General features: G+C 39.9%; 1 protein-coding gene across 1 annotated transcript in view; it reads left to right on the top strand.

Moving 5' to 3' along the window:
- LOC144519920 (CUB and sushi domain-containing protein 3-like) overlaps nt 1–19,292 on the top strand; it is a 262,641-nt gene that overhangs the window by 7,756 nt on the left and 235,593 nt on the right. The window contains exon 2 of the mRNA XM_078253451.1: nt 6,829–7,051. Within this exon, the coding sequence (XP_078109577.1) occupies nt 6,829–7,051 (223 nt within the window). The remainder of the gene's footprint in view (nt 1–6,828; nt 7,052–19,292) is intronic.

Below are 19,292 nucleotides of genomic sequence, written 5' to 3'. Positions count from 1 at the left end.
TTTATTCCCCCTCTCATATTCAGTACATTTCAGCAAATATATCTATATGACTTAGAAAATAAGGTATGCATATGTACATCACCCCACACACACGGTTCTTGTCAGAGATTCTAGCAAGTCACTTATTGCAAGTTAAGAAGACTTTTTGGGGACTGTTACGGCCACAGCAAACAAACACAATTTAAGCTGCGGGGAGCGCGTAACAGGGACTCTGAGGCTCAGCACAAGTCGCTACTTAACACTATTATCTTTTTTTAACAGGTGTATTTGTCACCGTTTGTCAGGAAAGGCTTGGACCCAAATGCAGTTTAGATGATTTATTAAACAAAAATGAAGAACATACCAAAAAATCCAGAAAGTAACAGGCAAAAACTAATTCCAGAACAGAAGAACAGGCTCTCAAAACTGGAACTCAGAGACGAAGGGTAGACTCCAGACACAAACAAACTCACAGAACACTGCAACAGAATAAAATGATCCAACACCTGCCAAAGACAACACAGAGACTAAATAAACCAGATAAAGAGGACTAACAAGGAACAGGTGACACTAGGCTGGGCAAACAGGTGAAACACATTAGGGCAATCACAAGGGAGGGAAAACTAAAGACAGGAAGTAAATTAGACAAGACAAGGGAGACAAGACGGACTTCAAAATAAAACAGGAAACAGAACAAAACAGAAAATCACAATCATGACAGTATTAGCAACTTGTATTAGCAGGCTCTGGTTAAAAAGTCTTAAAGAATCTTAAATGAATCTTACACACAGTAGCAATAATACATAATAACTTGAATTATACCTCTGTGAAGTAGGAAAGCACTCAGTGAAATGTTCAGCTTTTTAAAAAGAAATGTAATTGCCCTTTATATATAAAAATCGCATGAGTGTGTCAGAGCTTAGAGACTGAAGGAACAAGCACCTGGTATTATTACAAAGTGATATATCCAGGTGTGTCTGACACAGCAGTAGTTCAGGTGGTAGAGACTGTTGTCCATTAGTCATATGGTGGCTCAATCTTGGACTTTTCCTGTCCACTTGTTGAAGTGTCCTTAAGCAAAACAACCAACCCCAAATTGTTCCAGATGGGTGTGTTAAAAAATGCATGTCGCTTAGGTCAAAAGTATCTGCCAAATGGCCCAATGTAATGTAATGATACAGTTTGACGAAGTAACATCCTTTCTTCTGACACTGTAGATTTTGTGTGGTCCATTTATAGTGTCCAATAGACCTTACCAAATGTCTTTACAAAGAGCCCCGCAGCTGAGGTCCTTTTGCTGTTTTGTTTGTCCCCACATCACAATAATGTTAAGACATGTTTCTTAGGAAGACCTCAAGAACAAACTGTCTTTGATATGAAATGCATCCGTAGTGTTGCTTTCCAGATGGTCACTGTTCACAAGTAACTGATCAACTGTCCAAAGACTCTTTAGTTCAAGACCTAAATGCCACTTTGAGAAAATATATGCTCCATTGTTGCTCTATTCATTCATTTAGTGTACCAGTTTACACCAACTGATGCCAAAGGGGGGCACTACCACATTTCTTTTATTGCCTGTACATTGAATGCCATTAATCAGGGCACACACATTTTCATTTCAATAATACTCTGATTGCTCTAAGCCACAGGGTTTTGTTAGATTAGATCAACGTTATTGTCTCTTTGGAAAAATGTTTTGGACATGCCAGCTGCCACATAAACTGGGGACAATAGACAGTCGATAAAAGACAAATAAAGCACAATAGACAGCAGATAAATCCAATACAGTTTAAGGAGAATATAGAACATGGCACTCAGTAAATTTGCCAAACTAAGTGCTGCAGTCTTCCATCAGAATTCAACACTTTCACTGCCGGGGGAAGAAAAATAGTTTGTCTAGCAGTTAAACCTGCCCTGCGAGATCCTGAAGCAATTACCTGAAGGGAGCAGGTCAAACTGTGAATGTTTATTTTCCAAGCCTGTTTAATCATGGTCTGTTCAAAAATAGTCAATTGGGATGGGCAATCTTTCAAACCCATCAGCAATCATCCATTACCCAATGGTCTGTTTGTCACTCGTAATAATGTGGATGGCAGTAAAGGACTCCTCCTCCCCTCTCCCTGCTGCACATAAACATTTCTCTTTATGGCCCAAATACAAATCTGCATTATTGGTGGAGGACAACGTATTGGCTGTTTACTTTTTTAGGGAGCACCTATTCCCTCATTTTCTTTCATGCTAACATAAACCTTAAATAACCCATTTAGCCTGCAACAAATTATATTATCAATACCCTCTATGATGCATAATGCATTTTGTTTTCAGTACAGCACTGTGGTTCATTACCTGGTTCATTCTGCTCAAAATCTCTTTATTCTCTGGGCAAAAAAAAGAGAATCACATTCAGTTTCACTCTTTGCATTAGTGAGAAGCTCAGCAAGGCCAACAACAACATATAAATATGCATGCATCCACACACAAACAAGCACTCATTCAATTCAGACTGACAAAGAGACAAACACCTTCAGAAATCTCATCAGTGTGGGAGACAAACTGCCATTTTCCTGTCTGCATTTTGCTCAGCAAGCATAACAATCAGTTTTAGGCATCAAAAGTGTGTGTGAAAATGTGGTATTTGTTTGTAGGTATATCCAAAAGGCCAGGGGTAAATGTAACTATTTGAAGAACAGCTGGGGCCATTCTTGAGCTGTCTGTCAGCCAGCCTGGCTGCCTGCTGAGGCTCGTATATTTTCCAGATTTGTGCGTTATGATACTGATTCATATTTTTGAACCGCATTTTCCCCACTGTGCAATCACAGCATGTTGTTAATTTGGTTTCTCATCACAATTTATGGTCGTTGTTGCAGCATGGTGCTAACATGGGGTCATAGAAAACCCTGGGGAGTGCGTTTTACAATTGAAGTGATGATAGAGGTGATAGAGGTCGGAACAGGTAACTAAGTGGTGACAGTGGAATTCAAAGAAGACATACCGTAGGTGTAAGTGGTAAATGGATTTAATGCTTGTCCTCTCTTCTGCACAAGGAAACACGTGTTGTTCCTTTGAAGTAACAAGATGAATGTTTACAACAATGTTCTTTTTATAGATACAGCTATTATGGAGATGACAGTGCTTAACATATTACAAGCTCTTATGATTCACAGCATTGAAAATACGGATTTTAATTCATAATGGATAGCTTATAGAAAGAAAGGAAACACGGGGGGGGGGCAATAGATGTTTGTGTGTGTGTGTGTGTGTGTGTGTGTGTGTGTGTGATTGTGTGTGTGGGGGAGGGGGTGGCAATTGGCTCAAATGGCAGTAAATAAAAAAGCTGAGTGAGATGAAGAGAGGGTAAAAAAAGGAAGAGGTGAGAGAAGTGCAGTGTTGCTGAAGGATGAAAGGAATACATGTATCTGACAAGGAGAAAGAGGGAGAGAGGCGGAAAGAGGGAAATAGATATCTCGGCAGTGAGCATCTGTTCTGTCATCTTCAGGACATCAGAACAATCAGCCACACAAACATTGCTAAGCAGTTAAGTTAGTCATCTAATGCTTGACAAACAATGAAATATTTCAGGGACTAATAGAGCGCTATGGGTGCTGTCCTTGATGTAGCTCAAAGTTCTGAGTGATACAAGAGAGCCTCAAATAAAAGCAGTAATAAATTATTTTTCCATCTAAAAGTGTCTGGCTCAAATTGCTACTGGGCATCTCTCTGTGCTCTTATTTTCAACCAGGACTGCTTTAGGTATGTGTTATCCTATAGTTAGCTGCAGTTGTGATTGAAAATTGTGATATAATCTAACCACAACTCAAGTCTAGTTCACTTGATCATTATGTAGCAGTGATTAAAACTCATTGTCTCTGGTTTCATATATTTTTTACTTAGCTGTTTTGACAGTCTCACTCTTACAAATCAAATTGTTAGAAGTTATAATTCTATTGTAACATTTAAAGGGGTATTTCAGCAATTTAGTATCGCCATTTCCAAAAAATGAGGGGATTCTCGAGACGGATAAAAAAAAAAGCATGGTCAAAATCAAAGCAACAGAGAGGAAAAAGATCTCCTGACTTTTAGTGCTAGTATGGGTCAAGATACAGTACACTGGATCCTACATTTCCCACAATGCTTCTGAATAGTATTTTATATTAGACCCTCCCTGCCTCCTAAATGCCCACTTCTTTCAAACCCCACACCTCCAATTAGTAACTTCCTCTTATAAAGCCTCATGCCCACACGAGATAACCCAGATGATATTATCAGACTTTGGAAAGCTCCCTCCAGAGACATTATACAACTGTTTCTGGCTGAGTAGTACTCCTTGTAAAAAGTTAACCGAATACATTTTTGTTGCTGCCACCGTTACTGTTGGATATTTAGTACAATTGCATCATCCCATGGCCAGGTAAAATTTTTAATTTAATAAAGGACAATGTATTCATAATTATGTTCATAAAAACGGAAGGGGTGACTTTCCAAGATAAACAACAGACTGAAACTTACATCAGTATTCAAATAGTGTGTTGTTATGCATTTCTGCCCTCATAATGATCTGATCCTTCTGCTTTTTCTAAACTGTAACTAGAGCAGCAACTGCAGGTGGGCTCACTTTCAGTAATCGACATGTCTCTCTCAAACTTCTTTTTCAAGGCCATTTTAAATAGACAGTATGGGAGTGCATTATTCTGTCTTGTCTTCAAGTGCTCTTCATTAGCTGTAACTTACTGTTTTACATACACCCAGTCAAACTGCTTTATTCAGAAACCCAAGCAAAATGTAGCTGCTAGGAAAATATGTTGGTGGGTCTTTTGGTGGCAGTTTTGTAAAAATAAAGGCAATATGGCTCCGACATCTAACAGGAAGGCTCTATTTCAGTTCATTATATTCAAGAATGTGTGACAACTTAAGGTAACTGAAAAGAGAAACATGCAACAAATCTCTATGTACAGACCACCAAGCAATAACAAATATCACAGTAGCTTTTAGTCAAACATGCTGCCACATTGCAATTTCTCACCCACACTTTTACAGTCATACTGACAACTTTGTTTGATCAGTGACGAGAGCTGTCCTGCTAAATACGATTTTCCTGAGAGTACTTGAAAGCAGCAATAATGCACCGTGTCACAGGTTGGATCATGTTGACCCTGTAGGCGGCGCATCAATGCTGCAAATTTGCCGTGATTACCCTGTTAGCTCAATCGTTTGAAAATTTGCAATTTAGACATGCAACACACCTTGGTGATATTTTTTTCCCCCACTGCATTTAGAGCAGCAGTTCATCACAAGGCACAACATCATAAACCTATATGGGCATGATATATACTGTATCCATAGCTGAATCTATAAGAAGGTCAGGTCACTTGATCGCTGGATACAGGAGGAGTGAATTGGTCTCAGGGGCAGGTCAGTTATCTACACAATAGGTGGAGATATACTGTACTGCCACAGACTCTGGGTCAGGGCCTCTGTGAGGATAATATCCCGAAGGTATTGCAAGATGTAAAGATTGTGGAAAAATGTTCCAGAGAATTATCATATTTGTGATAACAGAGTTGATTTTTGTGAAATATAAACAGCTGCAAGGCTTTGTCCAAAAATAATGAAACAGCTTGACAAGAGGGAAATGAATTGTTAGTTTGTCTCAGAGTTTAACATTTTGTTTGCTCACATCTATATATTAGAAGAAGCCATACATATTATCAGGAAAAAATACTACTGTTGTTCTAGCTCAGCTCCATAGCCAAGTGATTCGATTTTTCACATACTGCAGTGCGTGTGTATGGCCAACACTATGCAACACATCCTTTACTTACTGAGTGTGAAAAGCTAATTACACTAGGAGTAAATTGTGTGTGTGTGTGTGTGTGTGTGTGTGTGTGTGTGTGTTGGGGTAAACCATGCATCTTAATTAAGTTTGCATTTCATTAGACAACGTGCAACATAGCCTCAAATAAAATGGCACTTTTTTGCAGTGTGTGGGACCTGTTCATACATTGTTTGTGTAAGTGTGGGAGTACATTGAATGTGGAAATGTGGAAGAATAGGTGTAATTGTGTGAGAAAAGGGATACTGTGATGTCTGTGCATGAGTGAGACAGATTATGTTTGTGTATGTGTTTGAGTATGCTCATTTACATTAACACCACAAAGGTTAGCCAAGCAATCAGGTTATTGTAGTTTCAGAATGATAGTATAATGCTTGACCTAATATGTCAAGGGTATTGATTTTCAGCAAGCCAGTGCAGTGAGGTTCAAATATATGTTATGTGGGCTATGAAACAGAGTGTAAAGGGCTTGTGGCACTAAATTGGAAGAACTTGCTTGTTGCTTGTCTCAGGGGTCTTTCTGACCCACTAGAAAGAAGTGGGCAGTAATGATACACCACCAGCTTTTTGTTCAATACAGCATTGAAAAACAACACAGTAGTCCTCAATTATGCATTTCTCTTCCATAATGACAGCAGTAGTTATTGCAACCTCGGCTCTTATTCAGCTGTTTGCCAGATTTCCCTCACAGCTTCTGCCAGCTTAGAACAATGTGGATTTCACAAACAATTTGTTCTCAGTTGATGAAAAGTTGCACCTGGACTTTACAAGGTGCACACAGTTGTTACAATAAAAATGATATTTGGAATAGCATCTGTACGGGCCTATTTAAACGTTTTAAAGCCATTCTGTTTATTTATTGCTGCTTGGATGTGTGCACCAGGCAACATTAAGTACATTTTCCAGAAGGATCTCTACAAATTACTCCTTTTCTTCCATGTGTTTGAGCATTTTAAGTTTTTTTTTATCTCCTAATGCACACTGTTTGTTTGATAATAAATGTTTTCCTTTCTTTCCAGGTTTTATCCATACTTGCGGAGGCACTTTAAAAGGGAGGAACGGGACAATAGAAAGCCCCGGGTTTCCATATGGATATCCAAATGGAGCGAACTGCACCTGGGTGATTGTTGCCGAGGAGGGAAGCAGAATTCATATAGTTTTTCAATCTTTCGCTGTGGAGGAGGAATATGACTTTTTATCTTTGTATGACGGGCATCCACACCCGGCTAACTTCAGGACGAGGTAAGGAAGCAGCCCTGAGGCTATGCACCTTGAAGGCTGTGTTTGAAGGCTGGCAGACAGGGCTGGGAAGTAAGAGGGAGGGAAGCCTTCAATGGTCACTTCTAAAGGAAGGTTCATCTCTAATGTACACATGACAAAGACTGTTTATTCTTGTGTGGATTGGGCTGTGTCCGTTCTTTTCTGACATGGTTTTGTACAGACTTTAAATGCCCTCACACAACTGTAGAATATTCTGATTTGGTTTGTACATGTAAAAAGCTCATTTTGACTTTAAATGTAACATTTTAATTAATACATGTGCAATATTTGATACTAACTCTGGACAGTGCATATATTTTTCAGCAGTAAAAGGAAAAAAAAGTACTTGATTCTGAAGTACTGTACAAAAAAGGTCAAAAACTATTTATTTCATGAAACATGCTTTAAATAAATATAGTAATGTATTTGGATTCCATAACAAAGAACCCCATCAACCTGAAAGCTCTAAGAAGAATGTCCAGCATTTATTTCTGAATGAGCTAGCTGTGTTGACTTCAGTGATGCATGGATCAGCCAGCCACTATCCTTTATTCAAATGCTTCACTGGAGGAGACAGAGGTAGAGAAAAACATGAAAAACAAACACAAAGATTTTTCTTGTTTACTTTAGCCACCGAACAGACAAACAATTGTTTACTCCGTGTGGTTCCCGCATTCTCACCAAAGCCTCACATTCAAGTGGTGTGGGAAGACTCTTTTGTGTTTCCTTTTATATTTCTCAATCTCCTCAGTATCTGTCTCTAACAGAATTATTTGGCTCTCACTGTGTTTGATTCTATGGGACGCTATATTCACACTACACAGATGCGTACTGTTAGATAATTGATTGAATCAACTAAAATTGTGGTGAGACGGCATTCCATAATTTTTGCAGTGGAGGCTCATTGTCCTTAAAGGTCCCATGGCATGAAAATTTCACTTTATGAGGTTTTTTAACATTAAAATGCGTTCCCCCAGCCTAAATATGGTCCCCCAGTGGCTAGAAATGGCGATAGGTGTAAACCGAGCCCTTGGTATCCTGCTCTGCCTTTGAGAAAATGAAAGCTCAGATGGGCTGATCTGGAATCTCCTCCTTATGAGGTCATAAGGAGGAAGCTTACCTCCCCTTTCTGTGCTTTGCCCGCCCCGAGAATTTGGCCCGCCCATGAGAAAGAGAGAGACATCATGGTTTGCAAACCAGCAAAGTGGCAGTTGGTCAAGGCCACACCCCCACCCTCCACCTTGCTCCCCCCCTCTCCTCCTCAATAGCATTTAAAGCTACAGAAACAGAAATGGCACACACATTAGGAAGGTCGTTGTGGGACTGGCTCTAGTGGCTGTAATTCTGCACCAAGGCTGAATTTTGGGAAAGAGACTTCAGATACAGTATTAGGGGACCACTAAGGCCTATATAAAAGAGACTTCAGATACAGTATTAGGGGACCACTAAGGCCTATATAAAAGAGACTTCAGATACAGTATTAGTCAGTCCCTCCAGGATTTTGCGATGTCGCAATCGCGCAAATTCACGCAAATTCAACCAATCACCGTGACTTTGGTGCAACTCGCAATTTTGACCAATCACCGCAACTTTTCCACAAATTTTACCAATAACCGGAGTTTCCCGTGACTTCAACCAATCCCAGCAGTCCCACGTGTCAGACTATGCATCAGTATGTGACTCTGAGAGCCATTGACCAAGCGGGAGTGACGGGTTGACATCACACCTACGTCGCCAAATTAATTTCCTTGTAAGACGAGACGTGTGTGACTCGAACGTCTCACATTTCCCAACAAAACGTACAGTGAAAGACCATGTAAAACATTTCAGACCATCCTGCCAACCTGTATACATTTTAACATCAGTGTACGCTGTAACGTTCTTTCACTATAAAGTCGCTGAAAGCGGCTGCTGTTTCCTGTCGGCTCTCTGCAGCAGGCGGGGCTGCTCAGTTCCCCCCGCGACTGACACACACACACAAACACACACAATCACACACAGTGGATGCAGGAAAACCGGAGATGAGACGTACAGGAGGACCTAAATTGAGGACAGTTGCGCTCGTTATTGTAAGTGCAATGATAAGTTAAAGTCCAATAAGTACTTTATCAAACCATATGAATGTGTCCCAGGCCAGGTTAGGAAATTAACTAACAATGTAAAGATCAACAAGCCACTGACAGAAATGTTCAAATTTGATTCATTCAATTAATTATTTTTTGTCTTAAATCCCCCAGCCATTTTCTTATTATACCAATAGTTGCAGCATCCTGAGCCTTTTTGGAAAGGTTACTAGGAAAACTCAGCCCAGAGTAGTTTTATTCTCCCCAAAACAAGTTTCCTTTTTATTTTTAAAGAACTATACAAAAAAAAAATTGCAACTTTTTTTGCAACTTTCTCCATCTCTCGTAACTTAATTGCAACAAACATACAAAAAAGACATCTCAACATTTATTGCAATTCTTCCAAAAGCTCCCGCAAAATCAGGCATTTTGAGCCGCAACAATCTCAAAAAAAGGCCGCGAAATCCTGGAGGGACTGATTAGGGGACCACTAAGGCCTATATAAAAGCATCCAAAAAGCAGCATGTCATAGGACCTTTAACCCACATGTAAGATATTATTAGGGATGGACATAAGATGCTGCTCCAAGAAGGCAGTGAAGGCTAAGGTTTTAGATCCAGACACCATTTTTGAAGGTTTTTGTGGGATGTACACTGCTCAAGGATTTTGATTAATAGGCTACATAATGCTGATACTTTTTATTAAACACACTTAAATCCCCAACATGAGCTCAATCAAACCCTCACACCTTGCAAATTTCTTTAACTGTGCAGGCTGTAAGCCAATCATCACTGACTTGCCAAGTAAAAAGAAATCCTTTGATATATAAATATTTTGTTGTTACGCCATTAAAAAAAAGAGCCATATGTCTAATTCAGAAAAAATCTGACTTGCAGCATTCTTGAGATGTTCTATCTTCCTTGCTTTACCAAATGCAACCTGCTTTACAGAATCACTTTGTTTGGATTTTTAAAGAAAACATTGACATTTTCTTATCAAACCTAATTGTTCAAAACAAACCTACTCTTTAAAGCTACGTGTGCTGTGTACTATGAGAATATTATTTCTCGTCTGAGCTAATACACACATCAGCATATAAACCTGTCACATCTTAGTGTCTGATTATCCACTTTAACTATTCACAAGCATGCTCCATCAGAGGTAAGTGTGGGGTCCAGTATTTCTCTGTAAAACACTCATAAAGACAATGGCAAAATATTTTTTTTCTGGCTCATTTATGTGCCTCAACTTCAGTAGAAGTGTGCTGAGGTCACATGATAATACAATGGAGGATGTTTAGCGAAGAGTGGCAATGAAGGGGAATACTTCAAGAGCTGAATCATTGTTGATACTTTAGCAGCTGAATCACTTTAGATGCTTAAAAGATTATGTTGCATAATGATGTTTTCAAGGTCAGGTGTACATTATGAAAGGTTTTTCACCATGCTGGTTGACTCTGCATCACTTAATGATCTCAGATATATTACTTTTTCCGCATTTATGGTTAGAAAAAGCATTTATAGAGCAATTCCTGACATTGCTATGACATTCATATTGTTCTCCCCAGAATCATTTGAAAGTACTGACAGTCTTAGTTTTTTCTCTATACTAGTGAAATCATTGTTGCACAAGTACCTTAAATTGTGCCAAAACAAAATAATTTGCATCCCATTGACTCAAACCTGTGTGTTATAAACATAGGGCATTTTAATGCCAGTAATTTGAGTTTGATGGCAGTAAATTGGCACAACATCAACAAGTTATGTGATCACACATGCTGTTGACATTGCCTCGTATGCTAAATTACATTTATTGGCTGTGAAGAATAACTGGTGTTGTCACAGTGCCAGCATTTTGACTTTAGTAGCCTAACAATAATAGCTTTACAATTCAGTGACAGTGAAACCTTGAAATATTGATAAATCAGCTCATCCTTAATCTGTGAAAAAGTATTTATACAGTAGGTGTTTCTCAATCACGATTAGTATCACCCTTAAAACGGAAAGAGTTGTTTAAGGAGTTGTTAAGGAGAGCCATTCCCTCCATTAAGAAGACATTACACCGTAAAGTCCCCCATTATACAGTCAAGAATACATTCCACATTTCCAATTGTTACTGAAGGCAGCACAAATCCCCCCCACACTCCATCAAACACATAAACGCAAACTGTATTAAACAGAGAGCAAAGACACCTGTGAAAAAGAAGATGGGTGCAGAGGAGGCTTCAGTATGGGCTGTGCTAATAACTTTAGTAAGTGAATTGTTTCATGACCCCCCCCCCACACTTTGTTTTGTTGTCTTCGTTTACATAATTAGATTATTTGCTCACAATAACGTAGGCTACTTAGGTAGGTAAAGTTTGACAGGTCTAGCTAGTCAACGGCTTTGCACACTAACGTTAAATGTAAAAAGTTGAGCGCCAAGTCTTCGTATTAATGTTAACCAGCTAACAATTTATGGTTCCCAGAACGTTCTGGTTCTTGGTTGCAGGAACGTTCCCTGAAGGTTAAGGTTTTGGTTACGTTTTGGTTCCCATGGAAAGTTTTCTTATCGTTCAGGGAACGTTATTTCCCTGAACGTTGCAGTCTTAATGTTGATGTTGTTGTCAACTCTTGATGTTATTGACTAGGGACATGACTACCAACGTAGTAATATTAGCGCAATCGCTGCGTCTGCAAACTTCAGATAATTTGTAGCTAATTGGTATTTTGAATTATGTCATGACGTAGTGGGGTACCTAAATTGACCAGAGCCATAATTATTGTTATTAGGTGCACCTGTGCTTTTCCTGATGTGACACCTTAGGATGCCTCCTGTGAAAAGTTCTGTTGTTGTTAAGACATGTCACAGTGGAGATGTATTTATAACGATTATAATTGCTCTTGATTGCTTTGAGAGAACAAACAAAAAACAATGCTTTAAATTGTAAGGTAGCCTATTGTTATTTGTATGTGTATGGGGTTGGTTAATGACATTAACACCTTTACAATATAGTACAATTTAAAACAACAAACACTAAAATTGCAGGACTATTTTATTTGGGTTTCATGAAATTGCAAATGCATTAAAGATTGTGTGTCTACGCTCTGCATTTGTTGCCCTTTTATACAACAGGTTGGTCATACTGTAGGCTACTGTCAGTATTTGAGTGTGTTATCTTATTTATCTCAGTCAGTTGAGCTGCCTCAGTTCACTCATGGTTGAAATGGCCATTTGATGTTAAGTTGAAGCTGCAGTGCCAGCTGTTATAGATACAAAAAAAATAAAAAATAAAAAATAAAGTTTACCAAGTGCAAAGGTGTAAATACTATAGATAAAGTAACTGCAGCTGCACTGGTGTGAATTTTTGGACATACATTTACAGGATTATCAGGTTATCAGAAGGGGTTGTAGCATCAGTTTGGGTTAAGCAGGGGCTTAGATTAGTTAAAGTAAGACAGCCAGGACTGTTGACATGCTTCCTTATCCAATGTCATCTTTCAGGTTACGTTTTTGTTGTTGTCTTGTTCCATTTTTCACCAACTGTAAATGTATCCTAAAACTAGAGAAGATAGGTTTAGTAGTTCCTTCTGTTCAAAAAGGGGAGTTGACTGTTAGATGCACAAACTACACTATAAAAACAAAGGGTTCCAGAGCCAGCCCTAGACCTTTTGGGGCACCCACTGTCATGCGTTATCACTTCGTATGGCAGAAGCAACCAGGGCAGGAATTTCACGGCGGCCATCATGCCTCCTCAGTTTGGCCTTATGCCCCTTAAAAAAATGATATGCCCTGCGACCACAGTGGCTTTGATCAGCCTTAGCCGATGACCGATACGGGCTGCCGATTTCCTTGAGCCGATGTTTGGAGCCGATACTGCTTTTGCTCCCTCAATTTACATCATAAAAATGTAAACCCTGCCACACTGGATTTGTTTTCGGAATCTGCTCTGCCATTTCTTTAAAAATAATAAACAAAAACACAGATCAGTGTCACTTCTGCAATCATCTTACATGCGTATCACCCAAATTATGTGTGCAATGTGCATCATATGGATGGGTGCACTGCATATGGTTAACTGTGCAAGGGTAAAAGGCTTTCATCAACATCTGCAACACAGCCTTGATGATGCATTGCTTGCTGACTTATTATAAGAAATGTCCTTTGTCAACACATTTAAATCATTTAAGAAAACGATAAACCTGAAAAGTCGCCATTGAAATAAAGTGCTTGATTTGTAATTTAAGACTGCCATGGTGCTGGACCAGCACTCTGCTAGTGGGGGAGGAGCAGCGCATGGTCTGCACGTGAACTGCAGCGTCTCCAGCAACACAGAGCTGCCTGTGGACGCCTGTCTGTAAATAATGCAGGGAAAAAAAACTATTGGCGAACGCAGCAGCCGCGTATCGTCCAATGCCGATACACGTAAAAACGCAAATATATCGGCCGGCCGATAAAATCTATCACTAGCCTTGATGCCCCACCCGCACTGCCCTGGCTCATTTTGCTGTTTTCTCCTCTGCCTCTTCTCTGGCAATATGGTTTAGTTTCTTTTTTTTTTTTTTTTTTTGTCAAATTTATAAAGTCGCACATACACCAGGTTCTGTTTTATAAATCATTATCATTGTGGAGCTGGGCACAGGGTTTTCCATGCCATCTTAAGGCTTAGGCTCAGCCCTTAATCGTTTTTGTGCACCGTCTAAGCATATGAATGTCAAAACAACGTGGAGAGCATCTGGACAACTGGCAGAAAAACCGGGACTGCCGCTCAGAGACATTTCGACAGAGTGACAGTGTAAGTGAAGAAATGGAGACAAAAAAAATGGAACGAATAAGAGAAGCGAAAGGACCTAAAGGGCGAAGGGAGTCAGTGGAGCAAAAGAAAGAACACAAAAGTAAGAAAATGAGTGTTGCTCAGGGAGAAGACAGAATAACAGAGATTGAAGAGGAAACTTTAGTGGCCAAAAGTAATGCCTCCTCGGTAGCTTGGAAATACTTTGGCTTTAAGCCAACAGATGTTTCACAATGTTGCACTATGCAAAACGTGTCGAATGGTGGTTAACCACTCAAGAGGCAATAAAACAAACCTATTTTCGTATCTTCAAAACCACCACAAGCCACTTTACGATGGGTGAATGACACTATCCCAAAAAAACCCTGTTGCAGTTAATACGTCAGAGTTAGCCAAACAAGCCTTGCTAGCGAGTGCTTTTGCTAGTAGCACAAAGTAGGACAAGAAGTCGAAGAGACATACCAAGATCACCAATGCTATAACGTACTATTTGGCCAAATATATGATGCCCATCCACACAGTGGATAAAAAAGTCTTCAAGAAGCTTCTGAATGAACTAGACAAACTTTACCAAATCCCATCCCACACTTATTTCTCACAGGGAGCTATCCCGCAACTTTATAAACGGTGCAGAAAGACAGAGAGTTTGGAGTTGGAAAGATCGAATAGTTTTCATCCACGACAACCTGTGGTCCAGCCGCACTACGGAGTCGTACATAAGTCTCACTGTGAACTATATTGTTGTGAATCTGTTTTTATGTTTTCTCGTAACTTTTGTAATTTTATATATGTTTAAAAATATTGAAATCAATATCACAATATTCATAATCGATATCGCAATATCAAATTTTGTCAATATCATGCAACCCTACATTAGAGAGGTGTTTTAGTTTATGATACTTGCCATTTACATATAGTACATAAGGGGTGCAGAATAATAGAAAATATATAATGCAGTCCAGTAGTACACCATCACTGACTGTGACTTAAACATGTAATTAATTAACACCTCTATGGCAGTCACCATTATAGGCATCATAAAAGTAGACTTCATGGGACGACAGTTGAATTGGCTTGCATCAGATTGTACAGGTGTACCTAATAAAGTGGACACTGAGTGTAGGTGTCTTGTCAATTAGTGTTTAAGTTCCACTGCTGATTAGTTGTGTCAAATATAGGGTTAACGATTTGCAAACAAAAAACCAGAGAGGATATTTTGCGCAGACTTTTTACATTAACATGGAACTAATCCTGCCATTCAGAGAGGAGGAAAAGCACAATTTTTTTTTTTGTTTTGCTATGAGACAAAAGCAAATGGCTCAAATTCTGATGGGTTTTTGCTGATCTGACCCAAACCTCTAAATAGCAACATTGTTCTTTGTGTTTTAGTCACACTTTTCTTTTCCAAGTGGTGGATTTCCTCACAATGTAGGACTATGTTGTGTGGCGCCAGAAAATGATAATTCCATGACAGTCTTTGCTGTGCCTCTAGGGCCCAAAATGTACGCCAGCAGAACGCCTGCTCTTATGCAATTAATTCTCTCCAAAACTAAAATCCCTGAGAAGAAGGAAAAAACAAGCTTCCTTACCTTGTAAACTTTTGTTTAACTTTGTTAAGAAAAATGCAGCACAGACTTTTCCAACCTCTCTTCCAGCTACTTGTTCTGAAAGATGTTCATTTCCATATGGCAACACCAGAAGTTTAGTTTTTTCTTGTTTTTCCCTCCCTTCTCTGAATGTATGTTGTGTTGTTCGCTCAGATGAATCGTCAGCTGGGGTAAATAAGATGGTAAGCAGGCAACCCCCTTTTTTCTGCTTTTTCCCCCCTTCTATAGTAACTATAAATATAAACCTTGATAGGGATTAAAGAGGCCTTTCATTTATTAATGCTTCTATTTAATTAAAGCAGAAATTGAGAAGGGAACACGACAAAAGCGACAATGAATTTTTAACGTGAAAGAATCGACATCCCCGTGATGGACCTGATTAGTGTCTCCCCATTGATCTATGTATTCTCTTTGCTCTGTGAAGTTTTTTCCCATCCCTTTTACTCGGTGCTGCACCTACATTACGTTCCATCCCTCGTGCCTGAGAATGGCTGGTTGAAGCCCTCATTATTGTCCTGAAATCATATGCTGAGGATGGTAGAGGAAAGGAGACGAGTTAGTGTATAAAAGCTATTTATTTCAGTGTTGCGTTGCATAAAGAATTACCTCATTAAGGTGATCTTTCTGCTGCTGTCATACAATTACTAAGACAAGCGCATAATGAATGCTATGTTGATAAAGGCTTAGTTTTTAATTTGTTAGATTTGTTATTTGGCTACATAGCCATGTTTTCTTGCTGTAGCTTGTGAATTCTGTGCAAAACTAAAGTTGAGTGGCACACTAGACATACAGAGAGATGCATATTAACTTTCTGATGATACACCAGGCATTCTCCATATTACATTTCCCTTTGCAATGAAATATTTTTTTTGAATTGCAGAGAAGAGCCAAGGATGAATTAATTGATAGCATGGTTTGACCTTTTATTAGTGGAGTTATTAAATTAAATGCCAGTGTCTGGGGCTGCTGTAATGAGTTAGAGCATGCCAGTGCAAAGTAAGTCTATTAATCATCCCCTGCTGACAGCTAGCAGAAAGGCCATTGTTTACCTTAATAAGTAACCTGCCTTATTTTGCTCTTGTTTCCTACAATAAACTAAAGGCAAGTAGTTCACTTTAATTGCTGCTTACTAGGTAAGATCAGTCAGAACATGAGGGCTCTTGCCCCCCTCTGTCTGTTTTTGTTCTTTCATCCTCTTTCCAAGAAGACGCAAAGAAGTTAAGAGCAGTGTAGCAACAAGGAGAGGTGGGCAGAAGCAAACAAAGAGATACAAATAGGCAAAGCGACACAAACGGTGAACCAGCAAGACAGGAAAAGTAAAAGTAACCTTGAATAAGAGCAACCTCATGCAATGAGAAACAAAGTGAGAGAGAGCTTGTGTGACAGAGAGCTAGTGCGACACAGAGGGAAAGAAAGGTGGAGGTAGAGAGACAGTGAGTCAGACAAATAGATGCACATCATTCCCTTCTCTCTCTCCTCTCTATAGAACGCCACTACCGTGACACACTAATCAGATGGCGGGAATGTCTGACAGCTACCTTCAGGGTTGATGTAGTGTGTTCAGGAGGAAAGGCTGCATCTGTCCAGGCAATCATTGGCACGCTGTTCCCAGGCACAAATAGTCATTCTGCTGCCACTGGTGTTGCTTTGATCCATAAACGGGGGGCATCATAGCTGTTCAGACACCTGGCGTCTCTGGAGTCTAATACAGATGCAGCAGAACTGGTTTCTATCTGAGTCACACTTGTAGCACTTTTCAATTTCTCTTTGTACTGCTGCCATTTCACCCCAACCTACAGTAAGATGTGCACATCCTATTTGTGGTCCTATTCTGCTTTCATCATCTTGACTGCGATGCCTTAAACTGTTGTACTTTTACCGTTTCAAATGAAAGTTACCTAGTGAGTCTGGCCTACCTTGCAAAGTGTCAGATTAGGGCATAATCCGGTAGTTGGGATGTCTTCTTTGTAGAATTTCAAATGGAAGAATGATTTAGTTGCAGACTTGTGTCTGATTTCCCACTCACAAGCTCCTGGTGTCTGAGGAGACGGAAAGCCCCATGGTGTTTATTTTGAATGACATTTTCCAACCATACACCCAGTTCCCACTGAGGTCAAAATGTGCTGCTTTGGTTTTAACCAAACCAAAACACTTTTTTCACACATATTTCAAAGACTACTTAAGAAAATGTCAGGCTGCTCTTTTTTATGTTAAAGTCAGAATGAGTTTTTTTCTTAGGCAGTTGCACATTTTCATGCCCATGGTTTAAGATGTTGCTTGTTTAGGTTTTGTATTCAGGTTAAAATTATTTCTGCATTATCATGACACGTACGACTGAAGACATGACCTGTCTAAATCAGAAATAAGTCTAGGAGTGCAGGATTTCCACCAACTCTGCTTAGACTGTCACCGCCTTATCCTTCTCACTGACAGCCTTTGGAAAAAAAGATGTCTTCCCCTCATGTACACTAACCCCATGACACCCTCGTTCCCTTGCTATTTTGTGCCATGATGACAACAATGCAATCTGAGAGAGGATTTAGCCCGTTGAGACTTGAAACGTGGGGTTGGCATGGCTAAGCTTTCTCTGCAGCCTTTTATCCACCTTGCTTGTGGTCATGAGATAGATATCCTGGTGATTGTATGAGACTGAAGAAAATACCTAGGCTTTGGCTCATCAGGGCCAATTCTTCATGTTACCCTGTATATATGCTGTAACACTGCATATGTTTTCTCAACCACCTCTGTGTCACATATCACATACATGCCATAGCAGCACATATCCACTGTACACTTCATGGAGAGGTGGGTTGGACCCGGGTCAGACAAGGGTCGATTTCAATGTGAATTGCACACGACCAGGGTCGGTAACAACTAAGGTGGGACAAATTTCATTGGTTGGAAATGGAAGTGCACAGTCGTCAGAGGTCACTGCACACTTTGAAAAAAAAACTCAACCACTAGATTTTGTCTCACTGTGCTTTCTCATACTAATGACACATGCACGTTTGTTTGTGTGGAAAGCCTGCTTTTATTAAGCAACTGTAGGAAGGCATTCGGAAATGTCAACAGATGAGCGCATCAGCGCACACGGGGCAACAAGCTCACGTTAATAACCTGTTTAAATTAAAATGTTCTGTGTGTGTTAACCCTTCCTGACTGCTTCGTTTCCGACCGTGGTCAGAAAACCAGGAGAGACTCGTAACCTCCAGGGCCGACGTTATAAAATGAATAACGTTGGGGTTCAAATCCCGTTTCTGGTGAGCAAGTGAATGAACTTGGCTTTCAGTCTGGGGTTTATTTCGGACACCGCACACACTGTGTACAAAACTTAAACTTATTTCACCAACTCTGCTCCGGTCACATCTACACGTCTGCTTCCTCTATCTCTCTTCTGCCCACTTCACACACACACACACACACACACACACACACACACACACACACACACACACACACACACACACACACACACACACACACACACACACACCGACCGACGTGACCGAACCCGAACATCATTGCCGCACTCTAGTCCACACGTGATATTTTCATGTTAACTCTGACTGGAGCTATGTTTCCAGAACAAGTTTCTAATAGTGCAGAACAGGGGTGACCCCGAATAGTCGAATGTACGATGCTTCAATCGAAGGAGCCTGATTCGACTGGCGTAAAGCCCAAGTTAAGACCAAAGATTTGCGCCGACACAAGTTGAAACTTGCAACGCACCGGTTTGCAACGTTCTGAAACCTGCTAGTTTACACCAATCAGACGAGACGGTG

Source organism: Sander vitreus, chromosome 6 (genome assembly GCF_031162955.1).
Source record: "Sander vitreus isolate 19-12246 chromosome 6, sanVit1, whole genome shotgun sequence".
NCBI classification, from domain to species: domain Eukaryota; kingdom Metazoa; phylum Chordata; class Actinopteri; order Perciformes; family Percidae; genus Sander; species Sander vitreus.
This window is presented reverse-complemented; position numbering and strand designations above follow the sequence as displayed.